This window comes from Lissotriton helveticus, chromosome 6 (assembly GCF_964261635.1).
Source record: "Lissotriton helveticus chromosome 6, aLisHel1.1, whole genome shotgun sequence".
Lineage (NCBI taxonomy): Eukaryota > Metazoa > Chordata > Amphibia > Caudata > Salamandridae > Lissotriton > Lissotriton helveticus.
In genome coordinates, this window is record NC_136067.1 from 1,070,411,998 (window position 1) to 1,070,433,155 (window position 21,158).

The following is a 21,158-nucleotide window of genomic DNA, read 5'->3' on the forward strand; positions in this document are numbered from 1 at the left end:
GATGGATGCAAGGTGGTTCGGGCTCGCTCGCTGCGCTCGCTGTGCTCGCTGCGGTGCAATATGCAAATTAGTTTACGCCCCACCACTTTCAAATGTCACCAGCCGCCCCTCAATATGAGCAGCCGCGAGCTTGCAATAGTGATACTGTGGAAGAAGGAGAACAGTAGTGTAATCTATCCCCTGAGTGTTCGTCTTTCTTACACGGGACTACTGCTCCAAAGAAGCTGACTTCACTCATTTGCTGAACAGGGTTTGTCACGCTTCAATATACAGCTTCAGCACTAATACTCAGACGTTTAAGAGGAGTCTTCTCCTGTAGCATTTACACGAAGCATTGAATCCCCCTGAATTAAACGGCATTGTATTCCTTTTACCCTTGTCCTGATGAGGCCCGAATTAATGGTCTGAAACCCGTCGACCCCACAATAAGTAAGAGCCCGAGAAATCATGATTGTATTGAACAATTGATTACACGCTCCTTGTACTAAGTGGACAGTTGACTTATTCCCTCGCGCGTGTATTGGACTACTTCTTTTCTCCAATTGCTTTTTGAATTATGCCTCTTGTTTATAATTAGCATCCACATAAAGTAAGACTGGGTAGGAAGGATTTGTACATGTATATGTATGTATTTACCTGTGCATATGTTTTGTGTGGGTGTTTTTTTCATGAAAAAGATAAAATATATTTTTGTATATGACTCTAGGGGTTGGTATCTGAGTAACAAGGAAAAAGTGTAGAGATTTTACTCAGTGATAGGGATTAATTCATGTTTTCACTTTGGAAATATAGGTTTATTTGTTCCTCTGCATCAAAGTCTGTTTCCATACTCACAGGGCATGTGGCCTCGTAAGGGCCCTGGGAACTGTATTCCCGGAGGTCAATCATTTTTTGGGTGGGGAGGGGTGTGTGCCCCCGATCCTTTTAAAGGCCCTGGGGACCCCATCCACCAGGGCCAGGCATTAATTTTGGGGAGTGGAGGTGAGTGGCCCCTGCAGCCAGGCCTTCTAAAGGCCGTAGGAACCCTTTCCCCAGAGATGTTGTTTATTTTGGAGGGGGCATGCAGCCCTCCCCCAAGCTACTGAAGGGTCACGAGAACCACAACCCCCGGGACTATTTCTTTTTGGGGGAGGGGAATGTGGGGTCACTTGTCTGCCACCTGGGTTTCACCTGGAGTGCTGCATCTATTTTTGTAAGGTATTTGCGCTGGAAACTATTTTATGTTGACATCTGAAAATTATACAGAAGCTACTTCAATGTGCCTCAAGTTCAATAAATCTATAATCATCTGAAAAACACCCCAGCTGCATAATCACATATTCCCAGTGGCCAAGTAATTTAAGTCTCTGACTAACTGAAATATGAGAACTCAAAAGTTCCATAGATGTTGTGAAAAAGGTTTTGTATTATAAAATGAATTGTGGATAGTGATATGCAAAAACAGCTGCATAAGCCATAGTTAGTTAACAGTTTGCCCTGATTGTTACATTACAGGTGCCTTCAGCTTTTTGTTTAATTGGAATGAAAATGTAAGCATCCTGTTAGCTATCTCTCCTCCGGCATTATATTTGCTACTCTGCTTCGTGGCCAAGCCCAACACACAAATCTGCATTGCTGCCTTCATGAGCATCTGCTATGCATTCCTGATGACAGCTACGTTCCTGTCTATCATAGGTGAGTGGCTGGCTTCTACAAATATGGTCTGGTCGAGATACCCCTGCATTATGACCTTTAACTATCTTTTCAGTACTATGGTATGTACATTTCTATTACCTATTACACCCTTTCGTATGAGAAATATCAGAGATACGCAATACTCTCACGTCCAATTAACCTCAAATGTCGTCTGCATGCAAATTGCCTCTTATTCGGCCCGTTAAAATGAAATTCACATGACACTCATTGACAAATGTAGTACTTTGCAATCGATGAAAAATGCAAATTTTGGTTAACCTACCTCCTGGTCTTACCTAAGGGCCGGGAGGTTTTATGTTATTTCTCCTATTGCTCCACATTTCCATGAGTGAAGGGATTTGTGCATTTAAGGCTTTCTGTGCAATTGTGAATGGGGCCCGGAGACTGCTGTCATCTGTCGTCGTCTTCTTGCCTCTCTGCCTGTTGCATTTTGTATGGCAAGAGGGACTGAAGTAGCTGGCAGCTGCCATCATGGTACCGGGGCTGTTGTTTCCTGTTCTGAACAGAGATGTACTGGGGAACCAAAAGCAGCCTTGGTAAAAATGTTCAAACTTGCCCTGCTCCCATTGTCCCCTCAGATAATCTCTTTCCATCCATCCATCCATCCATCCATCCACCCATCCATCCATCCATCCATCTATCCAACCTTCCATCCATTCATCCATCCATCCATCCATCCATTTTATCTCCTCAGATCACTTTCCGTCTCTTCCTCCTCTCCCTTTCTTTCTTTGGAAGTGCCCCTGTCCCTGCTTCAATTAGCCTAGGGAGCTGGTATAAGTGGCAGTGCACCAGGAGTGGCACTGGCCATTCAAAACCGGCCTACTAGGGCTCCACTGGGCAAATACCCAGTGGAATAAAAGGCCTGTCTTGCAATGGTTCTGGACCTATTTCACCATCATTTATTTAAAGTGAAGGAGACTCCTAGGGACAGGTGAAAGCAGCCCTGGTACAATGTTCACAACTGTGAATAAAGCAATGGGGCAGCTATTAACTGATCCAGAATGTTCTTCTTTTTTGTTTGAAAGATACCCGCCCATTAGGGAGATAGGGAAGTGGCATGAAAGGCCTGTGTGCTTAGCCTGAGGAGAGAGCAGCAACAATCTATGGATTTGAAATAGATTTTCCTAAGGGGGTCCTAATGGCCACTATACACAACTTTGGACCAACTCTATGCTGAAACATAGATATTAAACAATCAATTCACATTATATAGACTCCCCAGACCAGAAGACAAGTTTTGCTCAACTGTCAGCCTAGCCTTCTCATCATGAACACTTCTTGGTGTGCAGGATTTAGGATCAAGATGGTTGGCCCATACCCACTGCCATCTTAACACATGAGCACGCAGGGCAGTTGCCCGGGGGCCCCATGAGCAGAATGTAACATTAATATTCTGTGAAACATTTGTAGTCTTGTGAGTGATTATGTAGGCAGGGCCCACTGCTTTGCCCAGGGGCCTATAATGCTTTTAAGATGGCCCTGCTCTTACCCTCTATCTGACTCTGATTTTCTGATCTTTATAAAAGCTTGTGTGCTAATGTGCTTCCTTAAACTGGCTCAATTATCTCACCGCCTTTTGTGAACACACAGAGAAAAAAGCAATAAGGTTTCCAAATACAAAAAGTAAAAGTGTAGTAGAATATACATATACCACAGCTTCAATTACATAATACTTCGGCACAACAGGCACAACAGAAAAAAACAGCGTGCTGGTACGCATTTTACCTTCAACCTGGAGGTCAATATTATTCCATACCTTGTGAAGCTTTCTAGTTTTATAAGGGCTAAGCCTTTTTGCCTGGATTTGTCTTGTCAACAGCCACTTGTTAAAGCTTCACAGTTCTGTTGAGCAGCATTGTACCAAAGGATGCATGTATCTTCTTGATTCTTGTCTCTTTTCAATATTAATCTTTGAGTTTAAGGTTGAGAGAGTTCACAGTGGGGTGGTACTAGTTAATTTACCAGACAGCCAGTGATCTTTCCTCCTGCAGTGTTACCCTGTCAGTTGCCACATGTTCAGAGCCAGAGAATTTAGGGGTGAGTGAGGGGTGGCAAAGCTCCTTCCATTCCTTAAACAGGGCTTAGGAGGGTTTAATCCTGGGTTGTATGATGGTGCAACGCATGCCAGTACCAAGTGGTCTCTACCATGACCAGGTCTTTAGCATGCATGCCTTTGTCATACAATTTTGTTGTAAAGACATGATGGGTAAAGGGGCATGAGGGATAAAGATCACACCCCTGCCTTGTAAACTGTCCCTTCCCCGTTGCCCTGCCCCTTAAAAATTGAACCCACATCAAAAAAAAACCCTGCCCCAGCCCCCCTGTCCAGAGGCCTAAACTATCCTCTACATCACAAAACTATCCCGACCCTGCCCTGTAAACTATCACTTCCCCCCTGCCCTGAGCCCTAAAAATTAAGCCCATACCCCAGAAACTACCACAAGCCCAGCCCCCCCTGAGCCCAAAAACTATCCCTTAAAGCCTTAAAATACCCCGGCCCTGCTCCCTGCCCTGTAAACTGTCCCTTTTCCGCCAGCCCTGAGCCCTAAAAATTAACCCCATGCCCCAAAAGCGGTCCAGACCCCAGCCCCCTGTTCTGAGCCCTAAAAAACTGTCCCCACCTCCAAGAAGTACCTCAACCACCCCCCACCTGGCCTGAAGCCTAAAACTGTCCCCTGCCCTAAGCCCTAAAAACAATCCACAACATCCCTAAACTACCCCATCCCTGCCCTATAAACTGCTCCTTCTCCCCCTGCCTTGAGCCCTGCAAATTAAGTGATATCTGCAAAACCCCAAAAACGACACTGAACCCTGCTTCCCTGCCCTGAGCCCTAAACTATCCCCTATATCCCTAAACTACCCCAACCCTGCTCCCTGCCATATAAACTGCCCCTTTTCCCCCACCCTTAGCCATAAAAACTGTCCCCCACGCTAAAAACTCTCCCGACCCCCTCCTGGGTCCCAAAACCTACCCCCACCCCAAAAAACTAACCCTCCACCCCCCCAAGACCAAGACCCAGCCCCACCTACCTCACTGTCTCCTGTTATGATTCCCGAAAGTCCTTCATCTTCCTGTCTCCCCCTTCCTGTGCCTCCACTTGGCAACTAGACAGCGCATTGCCTTAACCAGGCATATGAGTTGTTAAGGCGCATGCATGGTTAAGGCAATTGTGGCAATTGTGGTACGGCTTGCGGGGAAATGGCCGGCATTGTTGAGGGGGTTTCCCCCCATTCTGTCATTGGGAAGAAGGAACATGGCAACAACAACCCTTCAACCTCTAGGGCAAATCTGCAAAAATTAGCTCCTAAACTTGGGCAAATTCTGAAGAACCGAACAGGCAATTTTGCCACCACCATCCACTGCATGGTGTAGAAGAGGCGTAAACAAATCCCTGTTTCTCCAGCAAGACCAGGAGGATACATCAAGGCACAACTGATGCTCATAAAAGCATGGGTCCATTGATGACCTTTCCCACCGATGGCCACTGAAACTCCCTACTGCTTTGGACCATTACATTTAATGTCCATTAATACCTAAGCACATTAATGTTTATCAATGAACGGGACTATTATGGCTAATTACTTCTCACTTGGGACCCTTTAAAGGTACAATATTGAGTCTGGGACACAAAGAAGTAACTAAAATCACTGCACACTTATGCTTAGTTCAAGCTGACGGAACGTCAAACTTATTTTTAAGTCCATTGCCTAAGGATAGTTAAAATTGTCAGTTAACCTTAAAACCACCCCACAAACATCAGTGAAAGGTGGCAAGCATATGCCAAAGCTAACAAAAATTGACGGCTGTCCCATTCACTCATCTCTTGGTTCCAATCTCATTTAGAGGTTGGAGAATTCTTGTCTTTCCAACAGAGGAGCCTAAACCGGAACTGCCATCAAAAATCACTTCACCACTAGTCAGTCACCACACACTATGTGGTATTCACAGGTCCGCCATACTTAGACTGGAACATCTTCAGTTGAGTTTTTTCCTACCTGGTCTGCCAAGCATGGCATGAAGTTCGTGGGAAAGAAAACTAGATCTGAGCAATTTTGCTGAAAATGATTCGGGCATGTCATGTTAATACACTTTCAGCGGAAAGTCTCAATTCAAACAACGGGATCACAAGATGTAGTGGGTGGGTTGGTGTCTGCAAGAGAAAGCAGAGACTATTTTGCCGCAGTGATTTGGTTTTCTGTCCTATGAGTGCTGACATTATGGTATGGAGAGCAAACATACATCTCTGTACTGGGGTAAATGTATCACATTGTTCTGCATTCTGTCCATTGGAGGACCTGGCCAGGCAGTTCGGGCTAGACTGTTCCCATTGGGCACAGGGTCAAGACTGATTTGCATATGGCCGGGTTCAAACTGAGATGGCATGGGGAGGAAAGAAACAATGGATTTAGGCCCAGATATCTGCACGGGGGTGAATGTATGACATTGTTCTGCATTCTGTTCATCAATTGTTCTTTTTGCATTTGTCACCCCGAGTGGGACGGGTATACCCAGACCTGGGTTCCATGCTCTTCATGGCACTGGAGTCAAGCTATCCTGGATGATGAGGGGTGAAACCCCGAAACCGGTCCTAGGATGCTTGTTTCCAGTCTAGGGAGGACCTGGCCTGGCAGTTCGGGCTGGACTGTTCCTGTTAGACCTGGCATCATTGGCGTGAGTCTCCCTTCCATTTTGACGGATTGCCTCCTCTGTTTTGATATGTATTTGGTGGTTTTATGCTTTGGGCACTGTGCCACTGCTAATCAGTGCCACAGTGCAAGTGCTCCCTATGTTAAATTTATGTACTAATTGGTTATTCCATGATTGGGTGTTTTGATTTATCTGTCAGCCCCTAGTACAGTGCACCATGTATGCCCAGGGCTTGTAAATCAGAGTTGCTGGTGGTTGTTACGGCACTGGTTGTGCCACCCACAGCAGCAGCTTGTAAAGTGTGTCTCAGGCCTGCCATTGCAAGGCCTGTTTGCAGTCTAGCACTGCCATGTCGACTTGGCCAAGCGCACCCACTTACCAGTCCCTAAACCTTCCCTTTGCTTCATTTTAGACACCCCTATGGTAGGCCCAAGGGCAGGGTGCATTGTAAGTATAAGGTAGGACATGCTCTGATGTGTGCAGCATGTTCTAATAGTGAATTACAGCCATTTTCGTTTTTCACTAGTGAAGGCTACCTGTTCTCATGGGCCAGAAGGGGCAGTTAGATTATTACATTCTTATAATACTTACTGACTCAGGGAACATGGTAGAAATTCGAATTTAGTATGCCTGAACTCAGAATAATAAAATATATCTTTTAGGAAATTTGGTTTTAATATTCTATGTTTGAAAATACCACTTTTAGAAAGTGGGTATTTTCTTGCATAACTATCCAGGCCTGCCTCTGCTGGGTTGTGTATTCCTTGTCTGGGTTTGTGAGTGACAGGGCTGGGGGATTCCAGGAGACAGGCTGGGGCAGCCCGGTGGTGAATAGAGAGATCTGCATCTAGATGGGAGGGAGGAGTTGCACCTGGGACCTGAATAGGGCTGGGCCTTCCCTCTACAATGCTGGCTTCACCTCCCGTGGCTTGTCTGATGTCTCTGCCCTGCACTGTGAAAGGAGAGGAGAAATCATGTCAACAGAGTGCTCCAGAGCTGTATCTTCCCTGCTCTGTGCTGGCTCCACCTCCTGTGAGGCGGCTGATGTCTCTGCCCTGCACAGTGAAAGGAAGAAGAAAGTCATGTAAACAAAGTGCTCAGGAACTGGTTTGGACTAGGCAGAGGCCTCTCTGCCTTCAGAGAACAAAGGGTTTTGGGGTATAAATATTAGGACCCTGATCCCAAGAAATTAGATCACTTCTGGACAAGAAACCTTTCTGCCATGGAGAAGAACCAAGGAAGCTGCAGGAGTTGTACTGCCCCTCTGCCAGTGTGCTGTTTGCTGGGTTGGCCAGCAGTGGTTGCTTCATTACCAAGGGAAAGGAGAAGGAAGTGTGTGAGGACTTTCATCTACACAATATTCTCCAAGGACTTGAACTGTGCTTGCCTCCTGCTGAAGTCTCTGGGACAAAAGACTTCCCCTCCAGCTCCCCACTGAATTTCCTTGCTGGGAATTCTGACTCTACTTGCGTGCCGCTGGGAGCTGGAAGCGCGACGCATCAAGAAGAAGCGTGTCACCACCGCAGCTGAAATCGTCGCATCGCCGGAAAAGTGACCCTTCTCTGCATTTCCCTGGAAGCGTGTGTTCATCGTAGCTGCCTGCTGTCGCATCACCTGAGAAGCTTGACGCCATCCTGAGAGTCACCATCACACCACCGGAGAAGCGTGTCGCAGGGCCTGTCGCTGCTCCAAAGTACAGAGTCGTCGCAAGGCTGCCAGGGCATCATCGCATCACCGCATCAAGGGCGCCATCTTCTCGCATCGCAACCGAATCTTCGCATCGCATCAAGGTGCCATGTTGCGCACCGCAACGGGCCCGCAGGCCGAGAATCTACGCACCACCTCCGCACCGGTAAGGATCACGACGCATCCCCTACTCTGCGCAAGCATTGAGGCACGACGCATCCTCCCCGGATCATGGAACCAACGCATCTCTCCTTTTGCAAGCCTTTTGTTTACTTTGCATTACGCATGTGTTGTGTCCATCTGTAGTGTTTTCACTGTATTACTGTGTATATTCACAAATGCTTAACGCACTGCCTCTGAGATAAGCCTGTCTGCTCGTGCCAAGCTACCAAGGGGGTGAGCAGGGGTTATTAAGGAGTGTAATCCCCTTATCCTGACTTAGATGTAAGGGTCCCTATTTGGACAAAGGTCAATACCATTGCCTACTAGAGACCCCCAGATCTAACAGTTCCCAATGGGCACAGGGTGAAGACTGATTTGCATATGGTTTGTTCAAACTGGAATGGCATGGGGAGCAAAAAAAAAGACGGATTTAGACCCATATCTCTGTACTGGGGTGAATGTATGACATTTTTCTGCATTCTGTCCATTAATTGTTCTTTTTGCATTGTGACCAATAGCAGTAAACCCTCAAAAAAGAAATCACTATGAACTAACACAACTTTCTGTTTCTTGCCCTGTTTCTACTTTTCTTTTAAATGTGTTTTGTGTGTATGTAAAATTTAAATAGTCATGTGCAAGGGAGTAGCCAGAAAATTAAAATACCCCCTGCTTTGAACCAAAGTTGTCATGGCATCAAGCAAGCAAAGCAAGTCATCGCAACCCTCTCCAGGAGAACTCTCTTGTCTTTCTCATTTTAGAATCGATCCATTCATAATTTAATCCTTCAATCCACCCATTGATATCCGTCATTTCACCATTACATTTTATCATCCATTCTCTCTTTCATCCATCATTCAGTCTTTGTCCATTACATCCATCCACCCATCATTCTGCCTATCCATATTCAACCTATCCACCTTCAAACATATCTATCCAGTCATCCATCCTTTTATTCACCCATCCATCATTTCACTCACTCATCCATCCATCCATCCACCCACCCTTTCACTCATCAACCCATCCACAATTTCACTCATTTATCCATCCACCCACCCTTTCACTCCATCCATACATTCATCCATCCATCCTCTATTTCATTCATCCATCTATGCACCCTTTCACTCAGCCATCCATCCACCCTTACTCCATTTATACATCCATCTATCCACTCTTTGATCTATCTATTCACCCTTTCACTCATCCACCTATCCTTTGAGTCATCCATCCATCCAGTCATCTATCCATTATTTCTCTCATCATCCACCCTTTCAGCCATCCATCCATTCATTCACCACTTCACTTATCCAATCATCCATCCACCCTTCCTTACATTCATTCTCCCTTTCACTCATTCATCCATCCTTTCACTCACCCTCCCTTACATCCATACTTTCACTCACTCGTTTCAAAAGCTTTATTCGATTATTTCAAAAACAATCATATAAGCATACAAAATATGTGCAGTTTACATTCCTCAAAATACGCTCTATTATTAATATCACTTTAAAATACCAGTACGTAAATACAGAGGTAGAAAACATAACAGAAATGCAGACATAGTACAGCACATAAAATACGAATTGAGAGGAATTAAAAAAACATACTTTTTCTAATGGCCATGGATTTTAAAATAAATACAGCTGTAAAAAAACATACATCTGGATCCTCTAGGGAGAACAATAGGCTCATTGCTGATTTTGTCGTTGTTACACCCTTTTTTTTTAAATAATGGTTTCAGGTACATAATTCGAAAGTGCAAGTAAAGGTCACAGATAAGTAAAAAATGCACAGTGCTTTGCTTAGTAACCTTATCACAAGGGCAGGGGGAGGAAGGATGATTTTTCATACGAGGGAATGCCATCAAATGGTGGACTATTCCTAATCGTAGTCTAGTGAGGACAAACCGATGGGATGGTCTAGTGACAATCCTCAGATAATTTTGGAAGCCGAGTGTCACCACATTGGAGAAATATAATTGTGACGTTGTTAACAACATATTTGTATCTCTCCGAAGGTACGTTTTCTTACTCATATAGCGACATTTTAACTCTTTCTTGGGGATATCAGATAAACAATCGGGGTCAGCCTTGACATCTAGGTTAAATATATCTTTAGCTGTTACCGCCACATAATGGATCCATGGAATCAGTGAGCACTTGTCTAGAAGAAGGCAGTCACTAATAATACTCCTGGTAAAGCCAGTTTCCTCCTTCATCCAGACTGCTCTCCACACCATCAGGGGCCTTAGGCTAATTAGGTCAGACAAAAAATCCAAACCCAATTCCCGGTGTGAGATCTCATTCGAGGCTGATTTTGGTAAACATAACAATCTTTTGATAAAAGCATTTTCCTCAACCTGTAGATCCATATGCCTACTGTGTCCCCAAACGCCGGATCCATATAATGCGATTGACACACATCTGCAATGATAGATGTGCAGCATGTCATGGATACGACGGTCCCCAAGCTTAGTCGCAAAATTGAAAATTCCGATTGCACTTTTAGACATTTTGGCTTTCACATTAATTATCTCTTGGGACCACATACCGTTACTACTAAACGTAATCCCCAAATAACAGAATTTTTTTTACAATTTCCATTTTTTTATCCTCTATATAGAATGATTTCGGCTTTCTCATTTTCTTCCCACACTACATAATGAATGTTTTGGTGTTAATAATTTTTAGCTTCCTGCCCTTGATGAACCCAACAAACTTATCCAATAACCTCTGCAGGCCACAAGGGGTTCTAGATAAAAGCACCGGATCATCGGCATAGAGCAGGACCGGGATGGGCAGGCCGCCAACTTGTGGAGCATCTGAGTTGACCTGCTTGAGTTCGGTATCAATCACGTTTATAAAGAGGGAGAAAAGAAGGGGCGCGAGAACGCACCCTTGTCGAATACCAGAAAGCCAGGGTGCTTCCTGTTCCCGGCTCCTGCCCTGGAAGCGAGCAAAGAGGACCGAGAGGTAGCAGCTGCCCAGCAGATAGGTGTTTTTTTAAAAATGTATTTTCTTTTGTTTGCCCCTCCACCGACGCCTGCCCGCCGGCCGACCAACTCCGTTAAGTTGCGGCCGCCACTGACAACTGATAGTATATTGTGCCACCATATGTGGGAAATCTTAGAACGGAAATGATAGGTGGCAGTTAAGGTTAAGCTGCTACCTTAATTGTTGTATTTCCTTTCTTTTGAGGTTTTGTGTTTTAGGCACTCTTCAACTCCCATCAATCTAACTAAACCTTAAATAAAGTTTTCTAAAGTGATATTAAGGGTTCTGGTGACATCATAACCCTAAGATGCCACTATGGGACCATATACAGAACCCACTATGCATTTTCGATTATAATGTCATTTTGATGCAGTTACTATGTAGGCGCAAACAGTACATGGCGGGGGTGCAAGTTATTGTTATCACAGATAACTATCATTGGTGAAAGTCAGTTATTTTAGTTTAGAATTATAAGTGTTATGCCACATTTTCACCTAACTATGATGTCCATTTAACCTTTGACTTTCAGTGAATTTCACTTGAAGTAATATATTATCATCAGAGCTAACTAAAACGTCACTTTAAAAACAATTCAGTGAATTTTTAAGTTTTTTTAAACGTAAAGTAAGATATTTTTACCCTACCTATCATGTCACTTTCACTGTTGTTTTTTTCAGTGATTTTTTTAGGGTTGTTTAATGTAATGTATGAACTTAATATCGTACCTAACTATGATGAGACTGACTTGTCGCAGACAGGCCCTGCCCCCAAACCTAACTGGGGTATGGCCAACTACTCCCCCACCCCAACCCTATCTGCACGAGTAGCCAATGAAAGTGCTCATCAGAATATAAAGGGGTGTCATTTTAAATAATGCGAGTCTAGTGGCTTTCTCAAGGGGTCACCACATCAATATATAAATGGCAGGCCTATTGATTTTGAGAAGGGATCATCACATGATTATATGAAGACAACCCTATTGGCTTTGTCAAAGGGTCATCACATCATAATACAAACCAAGCCTATTGGCTTTGTCAAAAGGTGACAACATCAACATATTATTGGCAAGCTTATTGGCTTTGTCGTGATTATATGAAGACAAGCCTATTTGCTTTGTCAAGGGGCCATCAAATCATTATACAAAACAAGCCTATTGGCTTTGTCAAAGCGTGACCCTGTCAATATATGAAGACAATCCTATTGGCTTTATCAAGGGGTCATTGCATCATTAAACAAAACAAAAATATTGGCTTTGCCAAATGGTCACCACATCAATATAAAATAAAATCCTATTTGCTTTGTCAAGGTGTCATCACATAATTATATGAAGACAACTCTATTTGCTTTGTCAAGGGGCCATTAAACCATTATACGAAAATTGACAGTGGATGCAGTTGAAGGAGCTATCGATAATCAATACAAATAGAGGGTAAAAAAAATATTCGTAGAACATTAGTGAAAGTACTTCGAGATTTTGGTTATTAGCAAAACACATTAGCATAATCAACACGTTAACATTTGTTCATTAGTAGTCTTTTGACACATTTTTTAAAGGAAGAAGTAGAGGGATTTGATCTGATCTCAGATGGCAATGAGTTCCAGATTCTTGGAGCCAGACCTGTGAACACACAGTTGTACGATCTTTTTTCTTTGACACTTGGAGGTTTGGGGAGAAAGGTGGACGTACTTCTAAGGTTCCGGCTGGAGCCCGAAAGCTCAAGCATGTTTGCTGGTAGTATGGAGTATTGTGGTGTATGGCTTTATGTGTTAGACAAGCTATCTTGAGCCGGGTTCCAGCTTCAATAGATAACCAGTTTAGCTGCAAAAGGTCAGGAGAGATGTGATCAAATTTCCTAGAACCCGTTATAAGTCTGGCTGATGCGTTCAAGGTAGCTCTGAGTGGGGCAAGGCTAGTTTTGGGAAGTCCTGCGAGGGTTACCAGTCCATATTCCAATCTCGGGATAATCAGGGATTGAACCGCTGGCCTGAGATCATCGGGGGAGGAATGGTTTGATTTTCTTCAATGTGTTGAGTTGGAAATTGGCTCCCCTAGTAGTAGCACTGATGTGTGCTTTCATGTGTAGGTGTTTATCCAAGGTGATCCCTAAAGATTTGATGGAGTCTACAACGTGAGGTATGCAGTTTAGTGCCGTTAGGTGTTTAATTCAGTGAAGTGCTGGGGCTGAGTAATTAGGTGGGGCGATCAAAAGAAATTCTGTTTTGAGAGAATTTAGTAGGAGATGGTTCTGAGCTAACCATTGTTGAGTTTGGGCAAGTGCAGCATTTAAAGTTACAATGTCCTCTAGCGAGGAGATCTTCAAGTACAGTTGCGTGTCATCCGCATACATATGATATTGAATGTTTGCTCTATTCAGGACGACCGCAAGAGGTTCCATAAATAGGTTGAAGAGGGTGGGTGATAGCGTAGAACCTTGGAGGACTCCAATCAAGACAGGGGTACTGGACGCGAGGGCAAGATAACTTTGATCCTTTGCATACGATTGTGAAGGAAGGAGGCAAACCAGTTTAGAACTGGGCCCGAAAAACCCAGCCTATGTTGTAGGAGATCAATCAGGTTTTCATGTTTGATGGTATCGAAGGCTGAGGATAGGTCTAGAAGGATCAGGAGACAAAAGATATGCTGCCTTAAATGGTCTCTCTGCTTTCTTCTGGGCCTCCCTGCCTTGATGCAAGAAAGCATGTATTTACAAATGGAGGCCTAAGGCTGTCCTATCTGTCTGCTGTTATATGAAGCCCTACTTGGGTTTTGTTCAAATTTCATCAGCCTGGAGGGAGTGGGCACTGTTTAAAATTTGCATCAAGGGTACAGTGCCGCTACTCACACCTCTGCCATCCCAGACCTGTCAAAAGTCTTATCACCCAGCGTTCCCACCCAAGAAAAATGGTACCCACACATAAAGCATGTAATAAGAAAAGGCCAAAATGTTAACCATGCAAAGACCACACTGACATTACATTGACTTCATACAATCAAAATTTCGACGTGTAGCTGTCATGTACAATAGGCCCACCCACAAATGTGGGGTACCATGTTCATGGAGAGAAGTATGGGAATGAAGGAAAGTAGGGATTTCATCAGTTTCCACAGATTCCTGAAATTTGACTCACAGAAATGAGAGGAAATTCTGTGATTTTAGCCTAAGCTTGACATTTTCAGGGCATTCTGAGTATGAAAAAGAAGTGGGATCTATGCAGGTCACACTACACTGGAGTCACCCAAGTGTCTAGTCTTCAGAAATGTCTGCAGTTTATTGTTGTGCCTAGACCCTATCCAAGCCGAGGCCCAATTATCATCTCTACCCACTCCACCAGAATGATTGACATTCAATCAAAAAATCTAGATGTTTCCACATTGCATTTCGGGAACTTTCCTGTCACGGGCAATAGACCCACCCATACAAATTATTATTTGGAGATGTGTGTGAATATTGGGTGGTATGAGATTTGTTATTATCTGTGGAGTTTCATTGCATGTTTGACTTCTAAATGTAAGTCAGCGTGCACTACAGACCACATTTTGTGACAAAAACACATCGGAATCACCCGATATTGTGAATAACCACAAATTTAAAGTGCTGCAAATTACTCATATTCTTAAACACAGTATTTTGGTACATTTCAAACTATCAGAAAATATACAGCTTTACTTCATATTTATTTTTTATTAATTAGATTTTACATATTAAATTGATGCATGATTGAAACCTAATGAAAAAATCATTGTACACTGTAGCTCAGTTGTTGGCATGGGTATTTTTTGACAACCAACAGACAATGTGCATCTGACTTAGAGTTTGGCGTATGGGATACTTTATCACAAACATGAGGAAAATCCCTTCCATCTTATATTCAGTGCCATAGGATATAGTGCACTTGTAATAAGAAAGACAGGATATCCGTCACGTTTGTGATGGAGTCTTCCATCTGCCAAACTCTAAATCAACCCTATATATCACTGTGACTGGAAGTGTGTGATGGATTCAATGGTATATTAATTTTATAGATCAGCCATCAGTGCAATAAACTGAGTTTAAAACTTTGTTCCATAGTTGCATTTTTTGCTCCTTATTATCACTATTTATTTTATTTCAGCCATGAGCTTCTTTAAGAAAATGATTAAATATCTATATGTTACTCTTGCTGAATTCATTATTTTATATAGTTTTCAGAAATGTATAGCTTTCCAAGTCCATCTATGTTTTCATGGCTATTTACCCCACAAAGCCATGGTGGCTAGAAACCACAAAAATAGGAAATATTGTAACCACTTAGAAAATTGGACATACTCTACTGGAAAAATTATTTTTGTACAGCTCTGTCTGTTTCTGAACGTTGGAAAGAGTGTGGTCTTAGCACAGAAAATATTTCATTGATGCCATTTTTTTTAAAACACACACTTTCTTAATTACACTATTCATCATTTGCTCACTGCTCTATAGGGGAAAAGAAAGATTCTAGACACTTTGGACACCTTTGAAATCCCCAACAAGTCATAAAAAAGGATTATGGACTACCTGCTCTGAGGGCACCTAATGAAGGGAAACATCCTTTACAACGCAACTGTTACAACAAAGTACCTTTACGACGCAACCATTACAACGCAACTTTTACAATGACTTGCGCTGGGGGGCGCTCTAGGATAGGGAATAGTTTTAATTTACTATCCAACACCTTCCTTACTATCCACGGGGACTGGAGTTGGAATAGTAAATTAAACTATTCACTATCCAGCGCCCCCCAATGCAAGTTGTTGTAACGACTTGCGTTGTAAAACTTGCGTCGTAAAGGCATGCGTTGTAATAGCATGCGTTGTAACGTGATACATCCCCCAATGACATCTGACACTTGTAATGCTGACACCAGTACCTCTCAAAGCCTCCAACCTCTGGCCATTTGTGGTGACCCACTGTCTGTATTTCCTAGTGTTACTAGGCATGTGAGTTCTCTGTACCACCTCTGTCACCCAGGGACACTGTGGTAACCTCTATGTCCCGCACACTTTCTGGGGCAATGTCCTCCATGAGTGCTACACTACCCAACCCCCAGTATCTGCCCACCAGTAGGGGGCTGTGTCCACTTGGGGCCCTTGGCATACCCCTTGTAGTATCAATAACCTACTGAACTGGGGGTCTCACAGACAAAGTGCCAACAAGTGCCTAAGTCTACAAAAAGCAGAAGTGAAAAAGCAAATAAGCAGGAGTATTGTGAAAATGCAGAAACCCTTGAGCAGAGCTTGGATTCCCATCAATTGTCAACGTGATCAAACTTATAATTTGGTCATCCACCCATGCGAATGATATGTCTCTTGATCATAGAGACTATCTTCAGGGGAAGCTCACTCGATAGGGTCAAAGAGAGAGTCCTAGAAAGTGAACAAACAGATCGTATGTTTCTTAGATCAGAGATCACCTGGGAAATACGTGCAGTGCATAAACAAGTGAGTGGAGTGTTTAAAATAGGGTTGTGAGGAGAAAAACGTAGTTTATTAGAGATATCGCCTCACACCCACACCTGTTTGTTCACTTTCTGGCACTCTCTCTTTGACCCTATCGAGTGAGCTTCCCCTGAAGATAGTCTCTATGATCAAGAGACATATCATTCGCATGGATGGATGACCAGATGATAAGATTGATCACATTGACAATTGATGGGAATCCAAGCTCTGCTCAAGGGTTTCTGCATTTTCACAATACTCCTGCTTGTTTGCTTTTTGACTTCTGTTTTTTGTAGACTTAGGCACTTGTTGGTACTTTGTCTGTGAGACCCCCAGTTCAGTAGCTTATTGATATTGTGTATGTTGGGGAATAGAACTGTGGCAGGTCGTTAAAATTATCCCTTTGACCCTACCATTCTCGGAGGTGTGTTGATACCCCTTGTAGTGCCAAATCCATTGGCACTCAAAGCACTTAGGGGTGCCTTCCATGAGGACTCACTATCAGGGAACCATGTCTTCCTCTGTTCAGTGGGGATTGGGAGGTTTGACCCTCAGAGCAAGTTTGGGGAACTTTAGAGAACTTTGTGTTCCCCATCCTTCCTCTGGCGGGGAACCAGCCCACCCCTGTGGTGATCGTCACCAGATACCTTCTCATGGTCCCTGGTGCTGCGCCAGTGGTGCGCTTCCTTGGCAAGCTCCCTGGGATTGGTGAGCTTGCTATCAATAAGGTATTGGCGCAGATCTGCAAAACAAAGACTGAACATGTGCTCTCGCAATCAACTTGTATAGCTTCAGCCTCTGATAATGCTTCACTTCACAGACCTTCACCCAACCATCTAGTGCCTTGCAAAAGGTGTCCACTCATTCCAATCAGGACTGTTGTTCCAGATTTCGGCTGTCCCTAAACTTCTGCCTGTACTTCTCAGGGGTGTGGCCAGAATCTCTGACAAGGGTGTCCTTCATGGGGCATATCTCACCCCGTCCTCCTTATCTAGGGCCTGTAGGGTGTCCCTCCCCTCACTGGGGATGTGCTTCCAGAGTCTAGCCCCTCAATCCCCCTCAGGGATCCTCTGGATCTGCAAAGCAACCTCATAATCTTCAAACCACTTGTTGATGTTATCCCCAACAACAAAGTAAGGCACCAGACATTTGGGAATAATGACCCTCTTGTCTCCAGAAGACACTGCAGATATGCTGTCATCAAGATTGCTGGACTCTGCTTGCCTAGTCCTTATGTCCACCTCTCGGATGTTCCTCACATGAGCCATCTTCCTTTCACCTGCTTCCGTGGCCAACCTCTTTTCCTCCATCCTGATTTTTACTATGTCCAATCTGAACTCCCTTCTACCTTCCTGTCCGCCAGCTCTTCATGTAAATCTAAATTGTACATGTCCAACTTTTTAGATTCAAATCAAATCAAATCAAATATACTTTATTCGGCTTTTGAAAAACAAAACCATAAAAGTTCATAATAAAATACAATTTACAATAAAATACATTTTAAATGACCAGCGTACAGTAAGGAAGGGTCCATGACATAAAAAGTTATTTTCCGCTCTATGATTATGGCAGTATCAAAGGGGTTCGTGATTTAAGCACAGGAGTTCGTGATTAGCCTTTGTTATATATCCAGATATTCAGGGGGGAAAGCACGGGATTATGGGGTAAAAGTCATGTAAGTCCCATATTGATATTGGGCCGTCTCTTACTCGAGGCGGGCAAGATTTCAAATAAGGTACTATGTTTCGATCCCTGAATCTCACAAGTACCAGGTCCCCCGCAACGTCTTTGGGAAGAGAGCCCAGCCAACCAACCCTTCTAACACTCCTTATTACTCCGTATAAATTGGAAGGCAAGGGTCTATTTTTTGAGAGCCAAAATTTAGTTTTATTGACTAAATCATGTTGTCTCTCAATTTTTCCCGGTGGCAGCGAAGGTACACCCGCAAGGATGCACACATATGGGGCCGCTTCCGGAGGTAAATTGATAGAATTAGTTTTATTTTGACCCACTCTCGGTGCGGTCAGCTGTGGGAGGGAAACTTTAGTGGGGACTTTAGGTGTTTGTTGCCCTGAAGCAGTAGGGCCAGTGGGTTTTATTTGATGCCTTTTATACTGCACAGGTGGTTTTGAGCCTGGATGTATAGGGGAAGTCTTAGGGCAATTGGTTGTAGGACTATGTTTGCCAACCAGCGGATTTAACATAATGGCTTTCTCTATCTCGGAAAGCCGTTCCCCTAACAGGTTCATTTTTTCTAATAGGGGTGCTATCATAGAAGTAAGCAGTTGTTCGATAATGGGTATTAATTGCAGTTGGGACGGGGGTGCTATCTCTTCTGGGAAGTCCGCAGACAGAGGGATCGTTGGGGAGTTTGCAGTGGATGGAGATGGGATCAGAGGGGACTCATTGCTTTGTGTATTCGGACAGCAGAATTTATTATCCAAAATGGATGGATCTCGAGGTGTAGCCTTATGTGAGAGTAAACTAACATTTTTGGGCAGAAGGGGAGTATCCAATGAGGCATATGTGGTTTTACAGAGGAGATTCAGCTCGTCTAGCAGGGAGCACGTTTGCCCACTGCTATCTACATAGGTAAAATGGTTCATGGTGGTATAGGGATGTAGGGCCTTGATATGAGAAAGAGTCCACTAATAGGAACACAGGAATCTTACAGGGGGTCGTTACCTACTATATAGTATGCCTACAATGTGGCAACCAAAGGGGGTGGCCCGTCCCGACCTTTTCCGGCCTTTGAGGGCCGTGGAGGGCCCGCCCTTTGCCCGGGCTTCGCCCCGGGCTATGTCCCGCGCGCGTCCCGCGTCGCGGGAAAGGGATCGAAATTAAATCACTACTGGCGAGGGGGCGGGAACGCCGAGGGAAGAGGCAGCAGCTGGGTAGGCAGAGAGCCTGCTGGACCTCGCAGTCCCTCGGCGTCTGCTTCACACAAAGTCCTTTCCCCTTCGAGCACAAACACACAGGGAGAGTGAGCGCTGACAGAGCGCAGGGATCCCACGACGACCTGCCCTCAGTGCCTGGAAACAGCAGCAGTCCGTGAGCGGCACCCGCGGAGCGGGGGCCGCGATAGGTATTTTAAATGTCCAAGGCGGGGGGCGGGAACGCCGAGGGAAGAGGCAGCAGCTGGGTAGGCAGAGAGCCTGCTGGACCTCGCAGTCCCTCGGCGTCTGCTTCACACAAAGTCCTTTCCCCTTCGAGCACAAACACACAGGGAGAGTGAGCGCTGACAGAGCGCAGGGATCCCACGACGACCTGCCCTCAGTGCCTGGAAACAGCAGCAGTCCGTGAGCGGCACCCGCGGAGCGGGGGCCGCGATAGGTATTTTAAATGTCCAAGGCGGGGGGCGGGAACGCCGAGGGAAGAGGCAGCAGCTGGGTAGGCAGAGAGCCTGCTGGACCTCGCAGTCCCTCGGCGTCTGCTTCACACAAAGTCCTTTCCCCTTCGAGCACAAACACACAGGGAGAGTGAGCGCTGACAGAGCGCAGGGATCCCACGACGACCTGCCCTCAGTGCCTGGAAACAGCAGCAGTCCGTGAGCGGCACCCGCGGAGCGGGGGCCGCGATAGGTATTTTAAATGTCCAAGGCGGGGGGCGGGAACGCCGAGGGAAGAGGCAGCAGCTGGGTAGGCAGAGAGCCTGCTGGACCTTGCAGTCCCTCGGCGTCTGCTTCACACAAAGTCCTTTCCCCTTCGAGCACAAACACACAGGGAGAGTGAGCGCTGACAGAGCGCAGGGATCCCACGACGACCTGCCCTCAGTGCCTGGAAACAGCAGCAGTCCGTGAGCGGCACCCGCGGAGCGGGGGCCGCGATAGGTATTTTAAATGTCCAAGGCGGGGGGCGGGAACGCCGAGGGAAGAGGCAGCAGCTGGGTAGGCAGAGAGCCTGCTGGACCTCGCAGTCCCTCGGCGTCTGCTTCACACAAAGTCCTTTCCCCTTCGAGCACAAACACACAGGGAGAGTGAGCGCTGACAGAGCGCAGGGATCCCACGACGACCTGCCCTCAGTGCCTGGAAACAGCAGCAGTCCGTGAGCGGCACCCGCGGAGCGGGGGCCGCGATAGGTATTTTAAATGTCCAAGGCGGGGGGCGGGAACGCCGAGGGAAGAGGCAGCAGCTGGGTAGGCAGAGAGCCTGCTGGACCTCGCAGTCCCTCGGCGTCTGCTTCACACAAAGTCCTTTCCCCTTCGAGCACAAACACACAGGGAGAGTGAGCGCTGACAGAGCGCAGGGATCCCACGACGACCTGCCCTCAGTGCCTGGAAACAGCAGCAGTCCGTGAGCGGCACTTTTTAGATTCACTTCACCCTGTCCAGGGCCTGCCCTAAGGGTGACCTACATGTATTAAAAAGGAAGGTTTGGGCCAGGAAAAAGGTTCATTTTGCCATGTCGAAATTGCAGTTTAAAACTGAGCACACAGGCTGCAGTGGAAGGCTTGAGGCATGTTTAAAGTGCTACTTAAGTGGGTGGCACAGTCCTGCAGCCCCACAAGTAGCATGTAATTTA

At 45.3% G+C, this 21,158-nt stretch overlaps 1 protein-coding gene across 1 annotated transcript in view; it reads left to right on the forward strand.

The window, feature by feature from the left end:
* LOC144762615 (chitin synthase chs-2-like) overlaps nucleotides 1–21,158 on the forward strand; it is a 693,194-nt gene that overhangs the window by 523,601 nt on the left and 148,435 nt on the right. The window contains exon 12 of the mRNA XM_078647842.1: nucleotides 1,495–1,674. Coding sequence (XP_078503968.1) covers nucleotides 1,495–1,674 — 180 coding nt within the window. The remainder of the gene's footprint in view (nucleotides 1–1,494; nucleotides 1,675–21,158) is intronic.